Source organism: Drosophila eugracilis, unplaced genomic scaffold, assembly GCF_018153835.1.
Source record: "Drosophila eugracilis isolate 14026-0451.02 unplaced genomic scaffold, ASM1815383v1 contig_440, whole genome shotgun sequence".
Lineage (NCBI taxonomy): Eukaryota > Metazoa > Arthropoda > Insecta > Diptera > Drosophilidae > Drosophila > Drosophila eugracilis.
Window position 1 is genome coordinate 224232 of NW_024573306.1, and position 25571 is coordinate 249802.

At 41.2% G+C, this 25571-nt stretch overlaps 1 protein-coding gene across 2 annotated transcripts in view; it reads right to left on the reverse strand.

Annotated features, from left to right (window-relative positions):
- The window catches only part of LOC108117179 (alpha-2 adrenergic receptor), a 49317-nt gene extending 24329 nt beyond the window's left edge, over nt 1-24988 (reverse strand). For both annotated transcript variants that reach the window (XM_017229469.2, XM_017229468.2), the window contains exon 1: nt 23312-24988. In XM_017229469.2, coding sequence (XP_017084958.1) covers nt 23312-24112 — 801 coding nt within the window. In that variant the 5' untranslated portion in view covers nt 24113-24988. The remainder of the gene's footprint in view (nt 1-23311) is intronic.
- Nucleotides 24989-25571: the final 583 nt, after the last annotated feature.

Genomic DNA, 25571 nt, shown 5'->3' on the forward strand with positions numbered 1-25571 from the left:
ACACGTCGTCGTCCTGCGAGCTGTTTGTTCTAGTTGCAGCTGAAGCTGAAGCACACACAGACACGCACAAAGTGAACTAATTTACACAAAAACAATACAATTTGCGAACCCTTGTTCCATATCCATTTCCCCTTACCACACCCCAAAAAGAAAAGGCATGAGGGTTTCCATACCATTCCAGCGCTTCCATTTGGCAACTACCCCAAACCCATTCCGAGTTAGCTTAGCTCACAGCCAAATGGCGCCACCTAGACATTTATAACCCGACTTTTTCCCTGCGATCTCGTCTCTTTCATCCTGAAACGGATTCTCTCTGTCGCACACATGCGTGCCTGGGTGGCCACATTGTAAATCTTACTGTCAGAACATACAGACACTGGGCCACTTCATTTCAAGTGTATCCATACACTGGATGAAAATTAGCGAAAGGATGGTTTTTACCATAGTTAAATCTCAACTTTGAATAGTTCTAAAAAGATATTCAGTATTTCTTTCTGTAAGGATTTTGTAGCATACTTCCAGGCTCCTTTATAAGTCCACCACCACATAAGCTTGCAAGAAACGTTAAATACTTAATTTCCCATAAAAGCCATTTAAAAGGTTTTTTTTTTTCAGTGGATAGCTGTAAAAGGATGAGCACTGCTTACTAACACACACTCGAGAGTGGCCAAAGGAGCTCTTTGGCATATTTTTCACGCGCACACTTAGGCATCGCACCAAACCCACACACACTTTTACTCACGCACACATAAGCAGGGACAATCAATGCCAGCAGTTTATGCCAAAAGTCAGTGATGTTGGGCATCGTTTTGTGTGCTTAGATACCTTTTATTTCCTTGGCTTTGACTTCGACTTCCACTTTGGCTTCTGGCGTATGTATTAAGTTCTACCATACTAATTTGCTGGATAGTTTTGCGTGTGTGCGTGCTCCTGTGTAGCTTGCTCTTAATTACATTGCCTTTTTGTGTCCTCCGGCTCAGATGCTTACAGATAAAGGCAAGCGGAGATGTCTAGTCAGCGATGGGCAAAGTAAGAGGTTAAGTGGAAATTATTTTAATCAAATAACGGTAGGCCGAAAAGTTTTAGCTAGGTTAAGCTTATATGTATATCTCTTACCTCCCCAAAGGGAAACTAAAAAGCAACAGTTTCCTCACTAGCTTAGAAATATTGCTCATACGCTCCGTTGCCAACATTTGATTTTGGCCTCAAAAATGGCCAAAACTAATTTATTTGATTCATTTGGATGCAGATTGTGTTTCCCGATAACATACATACCAAAGCACGCTCTCACATATTTATAGTCGGTCTTATCTCTGGGCCAAAAGCATTTGCCAGTTTTAAATGTTTTCGTTGTTTTGCTTTCCGTTTTGAAGTTCGCATGTTTTCTGTCTGCCAAAAGTGTGTGTGTGTGTGTGTGTGTGCATAAATCTCTGTTATTAGTGAATTTATATTCGCCAGGCATTTTTGAACGCACCCAAAAGCCACTTCATTCCACAGCTGTAATGTTGGGCATTTATACGGGAAAAAATTCAGATCTAGCTGTTTGGAGGGCCAGAAGCCCCCAAAAACTCAACCCACAAGCGTATATGCTGCAGGCATCATCAGCGCAAAATGTTCACTTTAAAATCCTTTGAGGATGGCTGGCTGGCTCTCAAAATGAAATTAATGACTTAAAAGCTTTTTTGCGGTACCCGTCACTCAAAATACAATCAATGCGCGTAACAGCAGCAATAAAGGCAACAACAACAGCCAGCCCCTTTCCCCAAAATGAAAAAAAAAAATCACAAAATTGCTGAGCTGTAATTTGCGAGCACCATTTAAAGCAGTTGCAAAAGTTTTGAACGATCAAAATGTTTTTACCACCTGCCAGCCAGCCAGCCAACCAGTCAGCCTCTTTAGCCAAGTGTCACGGCAGCCACAATAAAGAAAAAGAGCAATAGGGGTGTTTTTCTGAGGTGAGCAATAATTGTTGTTTGTGTGGCAAGTTCATGCAAAAGAATTAAGTAACTGTAAATGCAATAAACGACCACACCCAGCAGACCCCGGAACTCCACCCAGCAAAGACCGAAAGGAATCGCCTCCTTTTTACCCTGCCAAGTTGAGAGTCGAAGTTTTTATGGGTTGACAGTCAACCGCACAGACGCCCAGTAATAAATTGTGAAGCGAACGCTTAACGTGCAACATATTCCAAAGGCTACGGCTATAGCAACACCAGAAGCAACATCAACATCAGCAGCATCAGGAGCAGCAGCAGTTAACTTCCCCTTAAGAGGTTCGGCCGGGCTTCCCCCTTTTCGAAATAAATGAGCATTTCGCACCGTGGGGTTTTGCGGCGTCATTTTTCTCGTCCCCTTCTTGAAGAGGGGAGTCAAAAAATACACTATACAAAATATGGTTTTAAATTTACTCAATTAGTACAATACAAAAAATCATTTCTTAAGATACCTGTACAAAAATCCTCTACAATTATAAATATATGGAAAAAATATATAAAAGTTTGCTCTTAAAATAAGAACTTTATCCTTTAAGAATTTTTTTACTAATAAAACAAAGTTTAATAAATTTTGGCAAACTTTTTAAAAGGCTTTAAAACGTTAAAGGTTTTATCAAGATTATTTTAAGATTAATCCACCGACTTAAACATTTCTTTCTGATTCTAAGTGTAGGCCATCAGAAACACCTAGAATAACAATGGCAAATTGTAACGCCATTAGCTGTTGGAAAATTGGCAAACGCAACAAATCGAAGCTGGTTCAAAGGAAGCTGACGATGGGGGCCAAAAGGAAGTCCTACTTTTCCAAGGCTTTCTCCAGGGGGTGACATTAAATCAAGTGCAAAATGTCTTCGAAATGTGATGCGATGCGAGCCAATGTTCTCAGCCTCGGCTGAGTGATAAAGTGTGAGCTGTCAGGGAAAGCGGAAAATAAGAAGATGGAGCAGGGAGGCGTTGGGATATTTGTCCGGAAATTGCGTGGAACAGCAACACGTAGGGCCCCAATTCATTTCGGGTTTCATTCCGCCCAGCCCTTCCACCTATCCATGCCATGGCGTGCATTCTGTGAATAAATCATCTCCGCAATCTTCATTTCCCCGTATATCACACCAAATAAACCAAAAATCGTTTATGTAGAAGAACAACTTTTTTATATGTAGTTCTTTTCTCTTCTTTTTTTTTGTCTTGAATTCAGTCAGATTTCAGCCAGCCCCTATGCATGAAGAAGAGAAGTCTGTCCGGAAAAAAGTTTCGCTGTATTTCGTATAAATTAAATTAAAGACAAATAAAAGTTAACTCACATGCTCCCACTAGGGCCGCTCTTCCATCGCCGAGCCATGAGGTAGCAATTAATTTAATAAATCAACACAAAAGTTTTGCTGCCTTTGGACGGGCTGATTTTTCCTGCTGCTGCTGCTTCTGCTGGGGTTGATTTTTTCCTGATTCCATTATTCAGAGCTGGCTGTGTCAACTTAGGCGGCCATTAGGCGCAAGCTTAACCCATCAGTGCCAAAGTCGTGGATAAAAGTTAAAGAGCTATCGATTTGCCCTGGAGAATCATCCTATCTATCTCCCCCTTTTATTTTTTGTTGTATTTTGTTTCAGGCTTTTGTTTAAGAGTATTTTTTCGTACATGCGCCCTTCCTTTTCGGGTTATCTCCCTTCGCTGTGGGAGACAACTTCTCAACTTGGCCCACAGCTCAATTCTTTAAGTTTAATTACAACATTCGCAGATTCAGTGAAGTTGGTTAGAGTTGCCATAAAAACACTCAGGAAAATTATATAATAAATTCTGGGAATCTTTGACTGAGGGTTCATACTAAGAAACACTTCAAAGCGAAACTGAACTTAGTACAATAATTCGCAAAATATGTATATAAAAGATATTACTACATAAATATTATAAAAAATCTTTTATTAACTGAAATCAAGGGTTTTAATTTTTTTTTCACATTTAATTGGAAATTAATTCAAACGTTTTATTTCGCCTCAACTTTTTACCAACCTTATTTACCACGAAAGTACAATTTTCTTGATATTAAAGCCGGATTTCTTTAGAAAACTTCTTGACAATTATTATTTCGAGTGAAGGGAGTGAAGAGGTTTTAGATGGTTTTTGCTGGTCTGGGAATTGTGCTAGAAAAAGTGCTGCCACTTTGGCTCATAACAATGTTTGACAAGTGAGGGAATGGCAAGTGGGCGAGTGGATGGGCGTGGCAGCGGCAACAGTGGAAGTGGCAGGGACATCCAGACAAGGCGGCGTTGTCTGGCAGGCGGACAAGATTTTCAGTTTAATTTGAACAGGACCTGACGACGACGTAGCCTAGTTTCTTTTTTCTGTTGTTGGCTCTTCAACAGTGAGGCAGTGATAACAATGGCCGGCAACAAGGACAAAAAGCGTGCATCCTGCGTATCTGGGTGAGAGCTGAGAGAATGGTAACTGGCAACTTGCAGCTGCTAAAGTTGCTCCCGGCTAAGCAGGACTCTTTTCATCCGTCGCAGGGTTGCAAAAGCGGGCAAATCTTTGGGTGATGTGATGGCGATGGCGATGGTGGAGGTGCTGGCCAAGTAAAAGGGCCGAGAACTGCTGCCGGCATCTCTTTCTGCATCCATCTCTCCATTTTGGCCCAGGCAGTTGGCCAACATTGATGCGGATCCTGTTTGGGTCCTTCTGCTGTTGTCCTTGTTGTTGCCTTTTTAATGACGCTAAACGTTTATAAACACACACACACAGAGTGAGTGAGAGACAAACAAACTAACTGGGAGAAGGACAAATGCAATAATCTGCTCAGTTTCCCTTGCTTTCTGCTCGACAGTTGCAGCGTTTAATTAGCGGAAGCGTTGAGAATTAGGCCAGGCCCTGGCATTCAGATTGCGCATACGACCCGAGGCAACGAGTAAGTTTCGTGTCTGACACAAGCCACTGAGCTTACAATAAAAGACAAATGGAGATATAGAGTTTGAAAATAAGCATGTTCGACGTTAAAAAAAAACCTATAAAACAACATGACTAACAACACACTAAATTAGGGGAGAGTTGATACCAATTTTATCCCCTGCGAGTAACCAAAGTTTTTACTTAGTCACAAAACAAAGGACAACCGATGTTATAGTTGTTTATTTTGTATCGCGTCGGCCGTCTTTATCACATATTTGTTTTGGCTGTTTGTCTGTGTCACTTTTATGACGGCGTTTATGAGCGATATATGCGGTTATGACACAGCAACGGCAACAGCAACAGAAGCATGTTTATCTATGTTGCGGCTGCTGTTGCCACTACTCGAGGAGCACACGAGTAGCAGGAGTTGGAGTAGCAGGGGAAGCAGAAGCAGGAGCAAAAGTCGAGCTGGAGCAGCTTGTCCCTGTCAGTTTGTTTGCTAACGAAGCCCCACTCTCCGACCAGACCAGAAAGCCATTTATGGTCGCATGCTGGCCGCATCTCTTTACGGCAGTGTCGCCCTGTCGCCTCGCTGTGATAATAGCCTCTCAAAGACAACAGCAACAACTACACTATCGAAAATATTGCCAAATTAAAAACAAATATTTCTTTAATGTCCTCGAAGAAATGAGTGGCAGCAAAGTTCACAAAAAAAAGCTAAATTTCGCAGCGCAGTTCGATAAATTCTGAATAAGTAATGTATCATTACATTTTTCGTTTTTTTAAATTTCTAATTTCAAATTATTAAATAAATCAATAAAAGATCATAAGACTTATATTGGTGTAGTTTAACTTGTATCAATATTGGTTGATTGCGGAAGTCTGCCTTTTTATTCTGAATTATAGATTAAATTTTCTATTTTATTGGGTTTGTTTTTCAATACATTTTTATTTTCAGTTCAAATAAGTTAACATTTTACTGCCAGTGTAAAAGCCTAGCTCAGTGGCTTAAACTTCATCCTGACACTCTGCCAACTTTGCGTATTTCCGCAGCCTAATGAATTTGATTGCTCGACTATGTTGAGGGTAGAGGTCGCATCAGGGCCCTGCAGCAGAGTGAAATGTTAGTGCGTCAGGCAAGGCCAGCGAAGTGAACTTTTCACCTGGTCAAGCCCGAAAAGCTTGACACTCATCCGCTCCGTGAAAGTTGCCAGAAAGCAATGATAATTATGATGATAATGATTACAACATCGAAGAGGCATGGACCGACATGGACTGACTCCCTGCTGCTCATTAACTATGACAGCACTTTGCCCAAAGCTCAGAAATTCCATTTCGGGCATTAAGCTAATGAAATAAATTCCAAATAAAAAATTCCAACTTAAAAAAATGTCAAAGTTTCCGCTGCATAGTTGGGCAGTAGAGTATAAAGTGGAGTCATTGTCGCCGCCTGACATTTTCAAGCTGCAAGCGAAACAATGCGTTTTCCCCGGCTAGTTTCATTTACTACTTTTTTGAGCAGTTTTTTCCGCTGCAGTTCCTGGGAATTTGGGAATTTCATAGAGCCCAGGGCGTCAGTGACAGCTTTAGTTATTTGACGGGTATGCCGGTATGAAATATGTCAGTTAATATTGTCAACTGGCCCGCGATGGGAGGTGACAGGTATATATGCAATCGTATCAGCAGGCCAATGCCAACGAGAAAACCACCCGCGAAGTGCCATGGAAAATTGTAATAAAAGGCAAATATTTGCCAAGGGACGCAGCCGCACAGCAGCAAAGGATTGAGATTGAGATGGCTGGCAACTAAATTGAAAGTAAACAGCAATCTATTTTAATGCGTAGAGCTTGGCAAGCGATGCAGTCGTGGCCTTCCCTTGTCAACCGCAGCTGAAATTTTCGGTGGCCTGCATCTTTCTGGGTTCACAGATTCGGCGGCAATCTTCCACTGCATGCGGAACTGATTCATGTTTAAGGCCAAGAAAGGCGGAAGTTCTACCCTCCAAAATATTTCGATGGAAACTTTTAGGCAAACAAAAGTTAATTAAAACATTCCGGCAACCACGAGTACACTCGACGAAATGGAAATCTCATCCATCCATACATCTTAAAGTCATCTGGGAAGATACTTAATTGGTGGTTTTAGCGAACCTTCTTTATTGATTTTTCATTTTGATTAAAGTCAAAAGCCAGTGAGGCGAACTTAGTGCTAATCAATGGATTGCTGGTTTGATGCCAAATTAAAAATTAAAATCACCCAAAATCCAGTCGTTTTCATGAGCGGTGGTTGAAAGTTGGAAATCTGTTAAACCCACAGCCAAGTGAAAGCCAAAGTAAAAGATGTTTAAGCATCAGGCTAAAAGGGAAATGAAAAACCATGGAATTTAAATTGAAATCGCAGTCGAAATAAAGTGAAATGAAGCGTTTAAATTGTGAGTGAGAGTGTATGTGTGTGTGTGTGAGTGAGAGGAGCAAAAAGAAAGGCACACACACTTCCGCCCAAAGTAAGTGAAAGTTAATGTGAGCGCGCTTGTTTACTCTGCGGCTTCTGAGGCAATCGCTGAAAATATTCGACGTGCAACTCGGGCGAAAACATTACCGTAGAGACTGAAGCGAAGGACAAGCGGGAAAGCGCTGCGCCATAAAAGAAAGACGGGCAGAGAAAGCTAGAGGAAATCCAGAAGCGGCAACACAGAGCATTCATCCTGGCGCTTTTTCTTGCTTTTGGCTGTCTGGCAAAAGGGGATTTACTCGCGAAATATATAAACCGGGAAGCATCAAGCAAAGCGGAGGCATTTACTTGAATTTCCCCCTCGGCCAGAAATTGCAGCTGCCGCCTGCCGTTGTCATCGCTCAATCGATTCAGTTTATTCTTTTTGCTAAAACAAACACATGGAAATTATATTTCACTGGAGGATTTACTTGTAAATCGGGGATAACTCAGCGCTAAACACAGACAGCGCACACCTGCAACTTAATAATCATTAGAGCCAGGGGGCTCATAGTTAGGCTTGACAATGCTTTTGCTTGGAAATTTGTTTCAATTCTTTTTTGTACTAGGTACTACAGTAAGTAAAGGGTATATTGGTTTCATAAACTTGTAAGTAAGTGTGAGAATAATAATAATTATCAATGCTGCTCAGCACCAGCTGAGTTGCTGTTCTATCACTTTTTTATTTTGCCATCATTATAAGTTATTTCTGAGTGCTTGTAATGTCTGTGACTGTTTAAAATAATATTCCATTTTTTCTTTGCTTTCATATTTTCCAATAAAAAACAAAGTACGGGGTATCTCATAGTTCTTCGAATCCATATAATTCCTTTTCTGAATTTCCAGCTGTCTTTCGTAGCAAATCTGAGCTGCCCACATTTGCCACAAAAGCTGTGAGTATTTTGTTTGGGGATTTGATTCAAAACAACTCGCAGGCATATAACTGTAATAAACTTAGGCGCCCACAATGCGAAGAGACATTCAGGTTGTGTGCATGTGTGCGAATGGCTGATTTATGCCCTCGCGGTTTTGGCTTCTGTTTAAGCGCCAATTGAGTCTCACGTCCCGGTGACAAATCGATTCCTTATCACCCCAGCGGTACATTATGGCCCCGCCTCCATTGGCATCGTGTGCGTGTGCCAGAGATAAGGTTAAGGTGGGACACAACCCAACACGCCCATTTCCAATCCCATTTCCCCAACGCAGCGCTGGAGTAAATAAAATTTTAATTTAATTTTTAAGCACTCGCAACGATTACGCGTAATTCAATCGAAATGAATGGGCGGGGCCGTGAGGAAGCCGGCTGTCATGGGCTGGCCTTTATCAGCGTTGCGCCAGGGAAAGTTGTTGACTTTTATGTCAAATGACTAGCGCAACAGAGAAAGAACCGTCGGTACCGCCTGTCCTTGCCGCCTCCAACCCCCAGCAAAAAAGTTAGCCCCATATTTATTTTCATTTTGCCCAGCAAGTTTGTCCACAGTCCTAAGAGCACTGAGAATAAATCTCTTTGTAATTAGACACACTAAAAGTTTGCCAAATTGATAAGAAAGTATTTATTTGAATGGTCAATTTGGCAAGGAATATGTTACTTCAGAAAATGCCAGACAGATGGTGATCAACTTTAATATGTTTAACAATTCTTTCATCCAAATTGCCAGATATTATGATTCCTTAAAGCTTCTTTGGTGTAATTTTAAAAGTATTTTAAAACTCGTGTACATAAAATGAAATAATCAAAATTATTAGAAATCAGAATACTTATAAAGTGAAATGTCCTGTAACTTCTAAGTTTTTCCCCCAGTGTTGGCCTCAGTTGTTTTTGTTATTCTGTGGGTGTTTCTGCGTCTGCCTAGCTGCTAGCATTTTATATTTGTTTTAATTTCCTTGCCATTTCCTTGGCCACATTTGTCAGTCAAATGGCACTGGCAACAGGGGAGTCTGGGGGTTAGGGACAAGCAAGTTGAGTCTGTGCAACAGCATTTTACGTTTTAGTGTTTATTACAGTTTACTGGCGCCCAACGCAGGAAGTAACTGTTACTTGCTACTTCCGCCGAGCTCCCTGTCCGATGGATGTGAAAGTATCAACCGGAAACCGGGGCGCTGCCTCCTAGCTGAATTACCCGCTCAACTGTGAGCATAACTTTCATTTCGGTTGGCCAACTCCTCTCTGCCCGTTCCTGCTTTTCAGTTATTAAAGGCAAGTCGAGTGCTATGGAGCCATTAAAAATTTTATTGACTTCACATGCTTAACAGCCCAAAAAGGCAATTTATTACTCATCACTTTATTTGCCCGCTCCACACACTCACCCAACCGTTCTCGAAGTGTAAAGTTTAAAGAAAGGCTTTAAGAAGGCCTGGCACCAGCTGCAGCTGATGTGGATGCCATTATACCCTCCCTTGGACTCTCGAACTATAAAGTGTGCGTGTGGGATGCCACTCAAAACTGAGCTGAGCAGGTGGCCCAGGCAAACACGTGACCATTGGGCATGCCATTCCGGACAGGCTGGACAGGACCTACAATGTCCCTTGTTAATGGCATTTTATCGCCAATTATAAAACCTGTCATTTCACCATTTTTATCAGTGTGCAAAAAATAAAATAAAAGTAAAAAATAAAACACGAGCATCCAAGAATGAGGGAAATGTGTTAACAAAGGACCATACACCCAGACACGGGAATGATGGCAGGCGGGCGGCAGACCGACGGTCTGAGCTGACGCTTGAAAATGCCAATCATATAGGAACTGGGTACCCAAATGACGGGAGGACGGGAGGACGGAACACCGGTGGACGGAGCAGCAAGTGGAAGTCCCGCCTCTTCATGGATGACATGTGGATAAGTGGGCGATTGAATGACTGACTGACTCACTGATTGAAGTACTGACTGACTGACAGACGGGTCCCTTTTAATTCATAAAGTGAACTGCTAGCGCTTTAAATTGAACTCCTGTAAAATATTATTAAATATTTCTTTTTAAACAAATTCACTTTTTGTTTGAAATATTCTTTGAATTTATCAATTAATTTGATATAACATTTAAATAAAATCTGTGAGGCAATTTAAGACTTAAATCTTGGGGATTTTATTCAAGTACATCTCCCACCACAAGAACAAGTAAAAGTTATTTTTCTTTGTGTGTGCTTGTGTGAGTGCGCGTACATGTAAATAAAAGCTGTTAAAATACGATAGTGTTGCCTATTAGCACAATAGGCCAACGCACACATATGCGCAGTTATCCGCACTCTCACACCTACATTCGCACATACACACGGCAGGGGTCGACCGCATGCAAAAGGGTGGAAAAAAAGGAAAAAGCGTATACGCCGGTTGGGTTTCTGGTTACTGGTTAGTGAGGAAAAGCGGGTTAGCGGAGGTAAGGGCAAAGTGCACACACACATACACACATACGCGAACACACACAGCTCGCAAAGTGTAACCACAAACACGACAACGAAGGCGGCAACAAACTACAATCAACAAATACAACTACGACTACAGCTACAATGAGATACAAACAAAAAAAAAACACACAAGGACATACACGAGCGGAGGCAGTCAGACAGACAAATGATATGTGTGTGAGTGTGCTCGTGTGCTGTGAGTTGTTCCTTGTGCCACAACGAAGAAACAAGTGCAAAGCATAGGTTGAAGGTGCTGCAAATGGGATTGGGTTTGGGTCTGGGTCTGGGTCTGAGTCCACCAACGGTTGACTTGGCTTCTCCGTCTCCGTCTTATTTATTTGCCTATACGTTTGGTGTGCGAGTGTGTGGCAAGTTTATGATCAGCAACTGCGACTGACTCAGAACATACGTCGGCAATGCGGTCAGAATCACAGTCAGCACTCCGGAGGAGGTGGAAATCAAGAGATTTCCTCATGCTGTGTGGATGACACACTTTATTTCCATCCGGGAATTATTTTCTTGTATATGTAGCTTTAAGAACGCGGAAATATCAACTCAACAGAGTTTTGGGAAAAGTTTTGTTAACTTAAGAATGATATGCGGATAGAGGTCTAATCCATAGATTGTAAAAATTGAGGTTCCCCATTTATTATCCCTTTTATAATATTAAAGTAACCCTGTTAACCAAAGATACCACAACTTGTTGCCTCGGGTCAAAGCATTAACCTAACATCGCCTGTCGAATGACTTAATATTTGCAATCAAAATGCCATTGATGCGAAGCACTCCATATCATGGCACTCTCGAATTCATAACAAGGATAACAAATGGCAAAGCTACATGGCTGCTGTCCTGGCCATAATATCAAATCATATTTTAACGTTTATTCCCACAACAACATGAGCAACGGCAGCTTTGTCTTTTCTCCATCCTCGAATATTTTCCCCATTCTATTTTTCCTTCTATTTTTTTTTTTTTTTTTGTTTGTTGCCTCCTTGATGGCATGAAATTCCTTGGAGCAACAACAACGGCCTGGCATTTACTAATTTCATAAAGCCAAATGAAATAAAAATGCCAGCAGCATGGAACCGAGCAAAGTAGAATAGAACAGTAGAGAAAAGGGGCTGTGCCAGTTGAGAAAGCATGTCTGTATATGGGATTGGAATTTATCGCGGTCGCCTCAATGTGTGGTCAAAAACAGGAGAGCATCTCTTGGGTGTTTTTGGGGACTTTTGTCACCAAAAACCAGGCACTTTCCACATGCAGTTTTAAGCTTGACTGGTCATGGGGGAAATGATCAAAGCCTCGTAAAGAGTGCGCCATTTCCGGCTGTAGATGATGATGACGATAGTGAGAAAACTGAGGTTGGGCTTAGTGCCAACAATGACAACAATAACTCAATAAAACCCTGGCGCCGCAGACAAAGCGCAAATGAATGCAAGGCGATGGGGTTGGCTAAAGCCAGCTTCTTTTCATGTCTGGAGTCTGAAAGTTCTTTTCTTCCTTCCTTCTTTTCCCCCCCCTAGAAATACCACTCTTTATACTGTCATCCGTCTTCATCGTGCCGGCGTGTTAATGAAAGACAAAGGAATGACAATGGATCTTGCTTTTATGGCCAACATTAGAGTGAACTGTAAAATGCGCTTCATTTGTAAAAATGAGCCATCGACATAGGGGGCGTATGCGCAACGTGTGCGGCAAAGTTCCCGGAATTATGATGATTGACGATTATATTACTAAGGGTAGAGAGAGCAGGAAAACAAGACCAAAATCAGTAGGATGAGTATATGTATATGGGATGGGACAGACTAAAGGGAATTTTCCCTTTTGGCATGCAAAATTAGATGGATTTCTGAGAGCTCCCGGCTTTTGGCATTTTCGAGGAAAAACAGAAAGTATGCAAGGCAGTCGGTGGCGGAACACCGAATAATTCGAATGAGGTAAGCAAAAGTCAAAGGCTTAACCAGCATGCAAAACACGCCAACGGAATTTGTAAAGAACCGAAAAAAGGCAGGAAATTAATATTTATGACATGGCCTGGTCGTGGTCGTGGTCCTGGTCCTGGTCCTGCTCCTCAAATGTCAATGTGCATATTTTTAATTATGCACAAAAGTCGAGCGAAATGAAAGAAGTGTGACTTCGGCTTGATGGGGGTTTTCTCTCAATTATGCTCAGGCAATTTTCACTTCGTTGTCGCTGTCAAATTTTACACGCCCTGCTTTACGGCTTGTTGTTTTTAATTTAAAAATGTTCGTCAATTCCATTCGTTTTCCCTTTGCCTTTGTTTTGCTTCGTATTTTCCTTACGCTTCTCTTTCTTTTTCATTTTGTTTTTCATTTACATTAAAAGGCTCCAAATGAGCGTAATTTAAAATTGACCCATGGGAGTAGAAAAGCTCTGGCAATAAAAAAGTACGGGCAAACTTTTGCATAATTAGGCGGGGCAGTAGAGGCGGTCGAACAGGAGACTACATGAATCATCCGGGGGCTTTGGTTTGGATTTATGAATGTCGAAATTAAACTCATATATGCTAAATTGAATCTGGCCCCCATTGAGTCAATGATACTCGGGGCCAAAGTTGCAGCAGGAGAGGGTAAGGGTGAAGTGTGGCAACAAGGTCCTGTGTGCGGTCCTGTGGCCTTGTGCCTCTGGCCTCATTCTTCTATGGCTCTTCTGTCTCATTTAATTTTGAACTTTTTTGATTTCTCTAGTGGCCGAACTGCTCCCCAAACGACATGTGCGGCGAGTGAAAAAGTTGATTTCAAAGTTACCACGGCGCAAAGGCAGCAAATTAAACTACAAATTCATTTACCCAATGCAATTTCAGTTGGCAAATTTAATTCAATTCGCACAAACGAAAGTTTATCTCGCCGCTTGGGGTAATTATGTTCGCATTTAGTGCCAGATTATGGTACACTGAATTAAGAGCGCAATGCAAATTAAAAACTTATTCATGCTTTTCCCGAATAAATGCAATTTCTATAATTTCTTTTGGGCCTTTCTCTGCCGCTTGTCGCTAGACTTTTTTTTGGTTTGCCCCACTTCACCGTATTTAATAGCACAAAATGGCCCACAGAAATGGGGCCCTTTTCTTTGCGCAGACAATGGGGCGCAAACTTTAAGACGTTTACGTAAATTTTTGTGCTATGTTTTGTGTTTGGCGCCTTACGGGCAAAGCAATCCCAGTCCTTTTCGACCTTTTCAACGCCTCTTTTTCTTACACTTTAGGAAATTATAGTAGTAATATAGATTGGGGATATCTGTAATGTAAGGTATTTCTTTATGATTTATGTTTACTATTCATTGAAAAAAGAACTATAAGCATTGGGAGAGGCGCTTTCATTTGTATTTAAATATTTCTTGCTTTTCACTATTTCTCTCAGTGTGTACTTTATCCTCGAAGCCCGTTCGGCTCCTTTGCCGTGTCTGTTCATTCGGAATTTTATTCAAAATGGATTATGCCGCCTGTGAGTGAAAAGAAAACAGCACACAAAAAATAATTCTGCACCATTTTGCCCAAATTGTTGTTGGTTGGTTGGTGTGGTTGCCGGCTTTGTTTTTATTTTGGCTGATGGTGTTGCCTCCCATTCGTTTTTTAGCCGCTGAATTTGTAAGTGTTTATGTTTATGCGACAAAGTGCCAAGGACCAAGGACCTAGTACCAAGGATTGCGTTCCCGCTCCTGGCCAATGCTGATAATGCTGGCTCCAGTCGGCGGGACAAAACCAAAATCTTAAAGTAGCACTCAAAACTTGAGTTTAATGAATGGCGAAATTGGTGTTTGATTTCGGTGGAGCCATAAATCTTCATATGACCATGGCGGTCCCATGTGTGCTGACTCAACTGGCAATTATCTCGCCCGCCCATTTGGCTTTCCAGTTTCTTTCACTTAAGTGAAAGTAAATCAATATGCCCAGCACGGTATAAATTTACGACAAATAACACATTAAATCGAATTGCTAAATTTCATTTTATTGTGCGATCGTGCGATGAGCTTTCGCCGGGATTCCTGCTTCTTCAAATTCAACTTCGCCGCCTGCCAACTGCATAACTCTTTCGTTTATTAACCATTTCCCGCGATTCCAGAACCTCCATATATATATATATACATACGTATATATGTAGGATATGGGGGTTATATCGAACCAACAAAGGCGCCAGACGATGGCTATGCCGATGACGATGGTGACAACGCCAGCTGGCGTGATAAGCCATTCATTACGATTATTACGGAGGAGGTAGGTCGACCCCGAGTGTTGGGTGTATCACCGTACACACATGGTCTTGAACTCTCACTCTCCTCTCGCTCTCTCTCTCTCTCTCTCTTTCTCTCTTCGGCGAACAAATAAAAAAATACTGCTGATAGGAGTAAAAAATTTTCATACTCATTTATTTTTATTTACTGCGCGCAATTTGCACATAAAAGCCAGAAAGTCAAAGCCAAAACCCAAAGCCTGAAACGGAAAATCAAAGTCGGCTCGACGTGGCGTGTGAAAGGGTTATCCTCTGAATTTTTTGGCCCAACTGAGGAAATATGGAAAAATTATGCGTGGCCATAAAAGCTGAGCGCGGCTAAACAGAGCGCTGCACGGCAATGTCGATGGCTATGGCGATGTCGATGTCAATGGCATTGTCAATATTTAAGTTTTGACATTGTTATGACAGCGGATGGCGGAAAGTTTTTGCGTGAAGTTAATTTATGGTGTTCATGTGTGCAAATGTTGTCATAAATGTCAAGCGATTTTGTCTTTTTTTTTTCCATTTAAGACTTGCTCTTGTTTCGCCAAAGAATTATATGATCGTTTCGAACGGAGATTGGTGGTGGGTCATGCGTGTAAAATTAAGTGCAGCCGGCTTACTCTTTAATTATGGCTAACATGCCTTGGCATTTGGCCAAAGGAAAACATCGTCAGGCGCCAGGCCTTTTGAATTGAGTCCGGCAAAATATTTCATTTCATTTCGTTTCTTTTTATTTGGTTTTCTTTAATAAAGCCCAGCTAGGCAGTGGAAATCACAGGGCAGAACTAAAACGGCTGCGGGGCGTATGCGCAATTCGTTTTATTTGTGTTGCACAGACCCCGGACCCTTCGAAGACAAATTCATTTCCAACTTTGACTCGGACTTGGTGAGATTCTGTTTTAATTTGCGATTTTCCGCTTGTTTTGCCAATTAGGCGCCATTTGACTTTACGATTGCAAAACAGTGCCCCCGAAAAAGTCCATGAGGACAAATAACTCTGACAGAATGTTCGCAATTCATTCGGCAATAAATTAACTTTGACCCTTTCAGTCACTTCAACTGGCCAATGGTACACAGGAAATATTAGATATTAATATGTTATATAATATATATAAGTTATATAGCAGCAGATATGCATCAGATATATACGTTTACTATTTATTTTGTATGCTTATTACTAAGGCATATAAAACTACCATCTTACTTATTACAAATACAACTTTTTCTTCTTGGAACTTTAATTCCAAACCTTTTTTTTCCCTGTGCATTGCCTGTCATCATCCAATTGAGTTTTCCGTTTATTCCCTTTAGGCCAAAAAGCGGGGCAGACACGAACTTTCCAATGGATTTTAATTCAATTAGCATCAGCGGAACGCAAGTCAATTGTAAAAGAGTTTTGCTTTCATCTCCGTCTGTTTTTCGCCCCATCTTCGATTTGCCAGCTTTTGCGGCCTGTTTTCCTCAATTTATTTTGGCGAGTATAATTTACTTTGGCAGTGGGATAGGGGCCAGATTCTTGTGGGTTTGGCTCATAAATACCAAATCTGCTTCAGTTGGCATGGTGGCCATTGCTTTAAGCTTATTTATGTTGCTTGGCAAGTGAAAGTTAATACGCGTGCGAATTTCTCAGACGCTTTTCGCACGACCCCAGCCCAGCCGAAACAAAAAATAATGATATTAAACTTTTGCCAAAGGAATTATATTTCATTCGAGATGACATCAGCTCACACACAGTGTTGCATGCATATAGTACATACATATATCGTGTATCTCTGGGAAACTTTTTGGGGCAAAGCACTTGATGCGATAAGAGGACACACGAACAAATGTGTGTGTGTCTCCCTGGCTTTTCCTTCAGGAGAAATGGAGTTTTTGTTGTCCGCCTCTGCATTTTATGGAATGCAATAAAAAACTTTTCAGACAGCCTCCCAAAGTATGCAATGCAAATTGTGTAAAGAACAAAAACGAGCGACTTTAAGGAGCGTCTCTATGAACCGAAACCAAAATAAATAAATAAACCCGCCAGCTGACTAAGCCACGAAGCCAAACAATTGACTGAGAATGCCGAAAAAAAGGAATAACAGAGAAAAGAATGAAAAAATAATAATAATTCGGACACTAATCCGGGCTTAGAAACTCGGCTTTATTTTAATCAAACCGACGGAGCGAGCAGCACGAAAAGTTTCCCAAGCTGCCAGACACACGCGCTCCCTTACAGCACCAAATGGAGGTGGAGGAGTTCCAAAAGGAAGCCATTGGCGAAATACGCGACAGCCAGGATAACGGAGGTATAAGCCCCTGAGGGGAGACTAAGGGAGGCTGCGGATGTGGCATATATCCGGGTCCAAATGAAGTTCAACTTGTGCCGACTTTAAGTTTTCTGCCCGAGCATGACAAATGCCAATGAGCGGCTGCACTGCATATGGCAGTTTTTGAGACGGGGATGAAAAGCCGGGTTGAGCAGTGTACATTTTACACAGAGGGAAATTTTATAAAATATTTAAACTTATCTATTAACAAGAATTTAAGCTGATTCGAAATGTAGAATAAAAAACCTTTTATTCTGGGAGTAAAATATTTTATATTATTAGTAAATATTTTATATTTAAGGGAAATAATTTAACATTTTAATCATAATCTTTACAAATAATTGTTTCATAAATATTAATAAATTCGTAATTTTATTGGTAAATATGTGCTAAAGGATAATTGAATTTTTTCCCATGTATGGGAAGACCACAAATGGTATACGTGCAGCACTCACAATAACGAGGCACACACACACACACACACATACAGATCTACAGAGGGAACCAAAAGCAGCCGGAAAGAATTGCTCAGTAATTTAATTTAACCAACGATGAGAGTTTGGAGTTGGAGAAAGTGGCAGGCGCCAGTTAGTGGTGCGTGAGCCATAAGCTAAAATGTCAATATTTGCCTATGCCACGCATAAAATGCCAAGGCATATGCCTTGTGGTGGGCATTCAAAGGCACGATGTCCTCTCAGTGTTTCATTTCATTTTTTCGCATTGCCGCCAGTTGTTTGACGCTCGCCAATAACATTCTATCCTCTAATGTCAGCGGCGATGAGTGCGCGGCGAGCGGAAATTAGCAAACGATTCGAGGCAGCCAAAAAAATAAAGAAATACAAAAATATATAAAAAAAAGGAAAGTGGAAAGCCGAAAGAACCAATGTAAACGGGGCGTATGCTTGTTATTTGATTTTGTTCTGATTTTTCCCCATCTGCCTGCTTGAAGCACATATATATTTTCTTTAATAATTTCCTGTTATAAACAAATCAAGGATGTAATAACGCAGTTCAATGCGTAAATGTTGCTGTCTCCGCTACCAAAAAATGAAAGCTCCTGGCTGCTGTTCGCAAAATAAATGCCACTGATTATGATCTTAAAAGCCGTTTCAAACCGTAATGGCCGAGAAAAGTGAACTTTTCCAACGATGTGGAAACGTGGTCTGGGGCACATAGTAAACACACTAACCTACACAATGCAGTGGGAGAAAATCTATGACCTTTGAAATCGATTAAAATAAGAATCAAAAGAGTTGTAATCAGTATTAGTATATGTTTTGTTTACCCATTTTATTTATCTACTGAATAAAAAAGAAATAAAACTGGAATTGCAATTCGATTACAAATCATGAATAATTAACAAGTTCAACATAAAATATGATTTTTTCTGCAACTTGTAATAAATTTAAAGCCTTTGGCAATACATATAGATACATTATTCAGCAGTCAAACAGAACTCTCTGATTGGAGCTGAAAGGGAGTAAAATTTAAGCCAGTTTAAAAGTACACAATCCTATAAAACTGTTAAATAAAAACTTTACTAACTAGCAAATACTTTCGTTTTTTCCCCAAGTGCAGGGCCAGATACACAAGCATGCCCAAAACCCTAGGCAGTAGAAAGTATCTCAAGGACTAAGCCCATTAGCTCACTGCTGTTGAACCTTTTTTTTTTTGTTGTACGGCGAGCCCTGGCATTTCTTTGCCAGCTTTTGCATGAAAATGCTGCCAAAGTGTAGAAAAAAAATGAAACGAAAAAAAAATGTAAAATACTTTAGCCAACATAAAGGGCTACACTCGCACACATGCGCATCTAGGATGGCAAAATGTAAGTACAGAAACAACAAACAGTCTTCGAGCCGAGCAAGCAAGTCAAGTGTATGAAATGTAACAAAGACCTAACGAGAATTACAGCCTCAACATGCACATGTACGGAATAATGAGAAAATATCAAAAGTGCCCAGGCTCACGCACACAGACTTTCGACTTGGACTTGGACTTGGACTTGGCCATCTCGGGACCCAGGCTCAATGTCAACTTAAAGCCCTTGCAGCCTGACTGCCGCTGGCCACGACATTGAGGTTGAAGAAAGCCATTATTCTGGTCGAGGGTTTTCCATACCCTGCCAACCATCTTCTCTTAATTTCCTTTAAAGTGCTGGCACAAAAAAGCAACTGGGAAAAAAAACATAAAACTGACGCTAATGAGCTACTTAGGCAATGACTTAAGTCGTTATTGCGCTGCCGCATATCATCGCATTACACATTACATTACACACACGCACTGTTGGCCCGTAATTTGAGTCTACTTAACAACCCTTCCAACCCAAGTTCTAGGTTTTTGTCTTAACTACTCAAAACTTTCACTGAGATTGCTTAGATGGAAGGTGGGATATATTTCCTCAAGGGCCAAAAGCCGATTGAGCCTAACTTTTGATCCTGGCCATTTGTTGCGCCATTGTGTGACGGCTGGCTTTTGTGGATGTTCCGTAAAATGGTATATAATATTCGATTAATATTTCAATAAAGTGTTTGCCCCTTTACGGATTATAATAAGGTCCATTGTGCGACCCTTTGGCACTGCACCCGACGCACACAAAGGACACAATGGCCGGGCTGCTTGAGTTTGCCAAGCCAGTTGGATGGAGGAAGAGGGCAGTGAATAATGTAGTTCCATGGAATTAGAATTTCTTCTCTGGATAGCAACCACTCCATTCAATAAGCGGCCTTTTGTATGTTTATTTGTAGATTTGTTGGCCACCCAATCCGCTCCCCCAGAGATTGAAGGCACTTGCTGGGCGAAATTGCAGCCATTACGTGAAAGACGAACAATGCCAGCTGATTTTGGCCCTCACCATGGGGCTCTATATTATCCGTCCAAAAATAACAAGCCCACGCATATTAGGATATACCTCATTAGGCTCAGCATTAATCAGGGAACACACACACTTTCACCGTCTCCGCCTCCGCCAGATGATGTCAATTAAATGCGCCCGTCAAAATATTTCCCCCTCAGAGAGTGAAAACAAAAACCCAAAAATAGTTCAATGTCGAGACAATCTCGAGTGGCTCGAAATCAGCGTCATCGCGCTCTCTAAAATGTCATTTTATTAATTAAATCGAGCAGGCAAGTGTCAAATCAGCGCCTCCACCAACAAACAAAACCCCCTTTTTACGCCACCTCCCTCTCCCTGCGGCTTGTATTGCGGTTCAATGTGCGACGATGACGACGGCGGCGAACAACAATTTTGTACATGTCAACATGGTGTCATAATTAAAATGTTCACCAGGCCATGCCACAACACTCCGCTCCTCGTCGGGCCGCCGCCTGCTTCTCTGCTGCTCCTCCTCATCCGCCTGTTGGGCCAGCAAATTGGAGGTTTTACATGCCAACCCAGGGACAAGGCCAATGCCGACAGGCATTTCCTTTCCAAAAAATTCGCCGGGAGACATGTTTAATGATTGGGCAGAGCTGAACCTATGTCTCGTTACTGGCATTACACAGCAAAAAATAGATTTTAACTGGTTATCCACGGGTAAAAGTGGAAGTTACCATGTTTTTTTTTTACTTAATAGAAATATTATATTTTTATTGAAAAATTGTATTATTAAATGTGGTCTCTATAGAAAATGACTAAGTAAGAAATAGGATTTTAGTTTAGTATTTTTCTCCGTGCACCTTGTAGTTTGTAGTTGGCTGATTCGTTTAGCGGCTTCTCCCGGTTGCTGTGACATTTGTTGGCTAAAATGCCACCAAGCTGATTTGAGTGTCCCGAGATAATGATTGAGGAGGCAAAAGCGAGTAATCGATGCCTTTGAGCGTGTGTCAGACACACAAACTCATGTCCTTAAGTAGAAAACTTTTGCCATTATAAATTGTCATTCTGTGTTGTTAAGACTGCTTAAAATTCGCTAAAAACATGTTTGCTCATTGGCCAGAGCTGGAAACTTTATCCGGGCCACTTAGGCTTGATTAATGTGCCAGCATTTGCCGGCAAAACTGGACGCTGGCCATCGTAAATAAAAATGTGCTCCCTCCTCTGGTCCTCAATTCTGCCTTTATTGTCTCAAGGTTAATTTGAATGGCAAACTTTACGTAAGCATTCTTCTATATTAGGATACTTTATTTCATTCTGCTTTCGCTTTCCACTCTATTATTATATTCTGCTACTGTTTTTTTCTTCGTTCTGTTTTATTTACTGTCCACAATGAGTGTGTGTTAGTGGTGGAGGGAAAAAAATACGAAAAAAAAAATTAATCAAAAATTCTGGAGACAGACGAGATACAGATAGAAACGATATTGTGGAGGGGAATGGCCTGGGATATTTGCATTTTTCCATTTCGGTCCGCATTTATCATGATTGCAATAAATAATATTGTGGTTTAACCCACCGTTGACCATTTTATCCACTGCATATTTTTCGTTTTTGGTTTTGATCAGAGACTGTGTTAAGTTTTTAAACGATTTAAATTGTTTCCAACTGTTGGCATTGAGTTGAGTTGCGCAAAATGGCCATTTAAAGCTGGAATTCCTCTGGGGAGCCAGAAGGCGAACTGTGTGCCAATAGCTATCGGAAGGGGTCAGTCAGCCAGTCAGTCCGTCACTGTGATTGAATGTTTCACTCGGTGAGTGACTGCATCGATTCCCTTTTGAAGGACGTTTTCAATTTGTGGCAAAATTTAAAGAATTTTCCCGAAAAACAGGGCAACAGCAGCAGTTTGTGGCAGCTACTGATGTGTTGTCTTGCCTTGGCCCAAGAATTTCTCTTGTGAATTTTCCAGCTAGTTTGTTACGCTTTTCCCCCTAACACACACACACACACCCTCTTTACTTTTGGGGGCTTGTGCCCCACAGAAATTCAAATTCAGCAACTGGCAGACCCGCATGATAATGCGCATATTTCTATGGCTTATAGCCTACTTTTTGGGGCTTGCTTGGAGCTTTCTCCGACTGTATTAGACAGTCGGGGAGTTTCCTAGCTGGTGGAATTAGACACACTCAGAATATAGCCACCACTCATATGCATAAATATTTCTGCGTTTATTCTCTGCGTGACCCAAGAATCGAGGGATGGGATAAGTTGGGTGGGCTTTTGGGTTGCGGGAATACCCACCAAGGAACCGCCAAATCATCTGACAATTGTGCTGGCAACTCGCAAATTTGCATAGAAAGAGGCCGCAATTTTGCGCTTTGCATGTTGCTATTTGAGCATTTGCCAGCATTTTAGCCATTCAACGCTTTATTGTTTGCAAATATGAATACTCAGCAGCGATGGCATCTATTGACGTGCAAAAAGTGGCTAAATTAGGCATGGAACGATTGCTAAAAATAGCGTCCGTGAATTACTAAGATATTACGATATAAAAACTTTTTGCCAATTTGTGAATATATACGTATAGAGGAATTGCAATGATCGACTAATTATTTGGATATTTTTGTCTATTTGCTGTTGATCTACTTCATAAAATCATATATGATATTGATTTTACTCAATGGTTTTTCTTAGAAAATAAAATTGTAAGCTAACATGACACAGCAAATTCTATGTTTCTATTCCTGAAATGTTGATAGTTTTATGGCTTGAAAAATTACCAGAATTATTAACAAGTGAGCTGTAAACAATAATAATAGAACTGTTAATTGTTTTATTCGTTTATATAAATCTGAATTTACTTGCTTTCGAAATTCGTTTATATTCACGTTTTGTAAAACCAAAAATAGTTTAACAACAAGTTTGTATACACTTTTTCACATAAGCGTTTCATAAAAGTTAGAAATACTTCCTAAAAATCGTAGTCCTGATAGAAATAAATTTTAAAAAAATCCCACTATTCTATACAAATCAACCTGAAAATAGCCAATCTAGCAGCACACATGATGCTTTTCAATCCCGCAACTCGCGTGTATTTCCATTGTTCGATTGTCGGCGTGGCAACGTCAATTGCCGTCAATTGGCGTCAATTTCGCTTGGGATGTGGATTATTGCGGCACTTAGGAGCACTTACCTCGCACTTGGGCAGCGGTCCCTCAGGCATTTTCACCTTCCAACCGAGAAGCGGCGGTATGCAGATGAGGGCGGACATTATCCAGACCGCCGTGATCATAACAGCGGCTCTCGCCGGCGTCCTTGACTTTAGATAGTCAACGGCCTTCGTTATGCTCCAATACCGATCCAGTGAGATGAGGCACAGGTTCATGATAGAGGCGGTGCATAGAAGGACGTCCATCGCCGAATGGATGTCACACCACCAGCTGCCAAAGATCCAATAGCCCATTAGCTCGTTGGCCAGTGAAAAAGGCATAATGATGAGGCCCAGAAAGAAATCGGCCACCGCCAGCGAGGCAATGAACCAATTCTGTATATTCTTCAGTGACTTTTCCGTGGCTATGGCTATGATCACCAGCATATTGCCCACCACAATGATAATCATTAAGATGGTCACTATTATGGAGGCGATCACGATGTGTGTGAGCGTATAACCACTGGGATATCGGCCATCCCAGTGGACTTCTGTTTGATTTGGATTGGTCAAATTGCCGGATGATGCTGCCGAGGAATTACTTTGATTATAATAACCCGCCGCCAGCTGAAGGCTGCTATTATAAAAGCTGCCATTCAGAAAGAATATCGTATCGTTAAGGTTGATATAACCCGATCCCGGTGGCAGGGTCAACTGCCCGTCGACACTGAGCAGGGGCGGATTGAGAGTGGCATTATCCGGTTTGGCCGTCGTGAATACGGCCAGAAAGTCATCGGTGCTGATGTTGCCCGTATTGATGTTAGCATTCAGCCGGCTATAATCCATTGTGATCTGCTGATTCGTCTAAACTAACTCTGTGGATGCGTGGCTAGCTCTAGAGTCTGATTGGTCCCATGCTGCCCCTGTTTATAATTAAATCTTATTGCGCGCGAAATTCCAAAACCGATTTAATACTAATAATTTAACTAATCTCTATAGCATAGAGTATTCGAATATTATTATTTCGTTTATTTATACCCGTTTTGCACCGAAACTTGTGTGTGCGGCGCGTTCTTTATGCGAAAACGCGCGCTTTTTCCTCTATTTATTTATTTTATGTTTTTTGCTTTGTTTGTTTGGTTTTTTTTAGGTTTGTGGTTTAATCAATTAGTGTCTAGAGTATGTACAGTGGCGGATATTCACGGACACATATGACAGAGACGCGAGTAGAAAAGGCTGCTGGCTATTTACAGGAGGATGGCATTGTGGCTTGGCCGGAACACGATCCCATCGATCCGGCTCACATGGCGTATGCGTTACGGGTCCGCTTCTAGCCAACTCATCAGTCAGACATTCCGCACGCTGGCATTTATGTTTATTAATTGAATAACTTGTGCTCTAGCCACTGAAACCGAAAAATAAAATGTGTAGATCTCTGATAGATGAATTCTTCTTTTTTTTTCTTTGGTTCTGCTTGAATTTCGTTTTGGTTTCTTGACTTCTGAGATCTATTCGGATTTCTGTTTATTTACACAAAAACGCGCGACCCGCGATTTCGGCGCCTTCAATCAGGCGTTGGCATATTTTGGCGCTATTGTTGTAGTGAGAAACTGTTGCCGTTCTGGCTATAAATTTTGGGTTAGCTCTATTGGCTTTAAGACGGCTACTTGGCCAATTGGCGCGCCCGGAACACGTTCGCACCGCTGGAACTGCACATCCTAACTGAACGCCATCCGCTAGCATTTTCATCACGGCTTGCCCCAGCTTGCTACCAAATTTGCCGTCCACAATTGTCAGTGCTTCGTTCGTGTGCGGCAATGTTCGTTCGTTTGTTGTCGGTTTTCCACCAAGGGAAATTCTCTCTGATTTCTCTCTCTGTCTCTCACACTCTCTGATTTTCCGATGCTCTTTCAGATTCAAAAGTATCCAAGTTGTGGGTGCCGTGTGTTCCATGTGGCGTGCGGCTCATTTGAAATGCTCATCTTGAGTGTCCCGCATTTGCAGTGGTCGCCTTTGTTTACCTATTCCATTGGCAAGTGTTGCGGTGTCAACAGATTAAATTTCTGGCTATGTAAACAAATGGCAAAACAAAATTGTCCTCGAATAAATAACAAAGCAGGCAAATATGAAAAAAACAGCAATTATAAAATGTGAATATTTATCTTGTACTTTTTTTATGGTGGTCAATATCATTATATCATTCTTTGTTAAGAAAGACACTATGCAGCAGAAAGAACTAGAAGCAAATGGTTTAAGATATTATAACATTACTTATTATGCTTAAAAATCGGAAAACTAAGAAAAA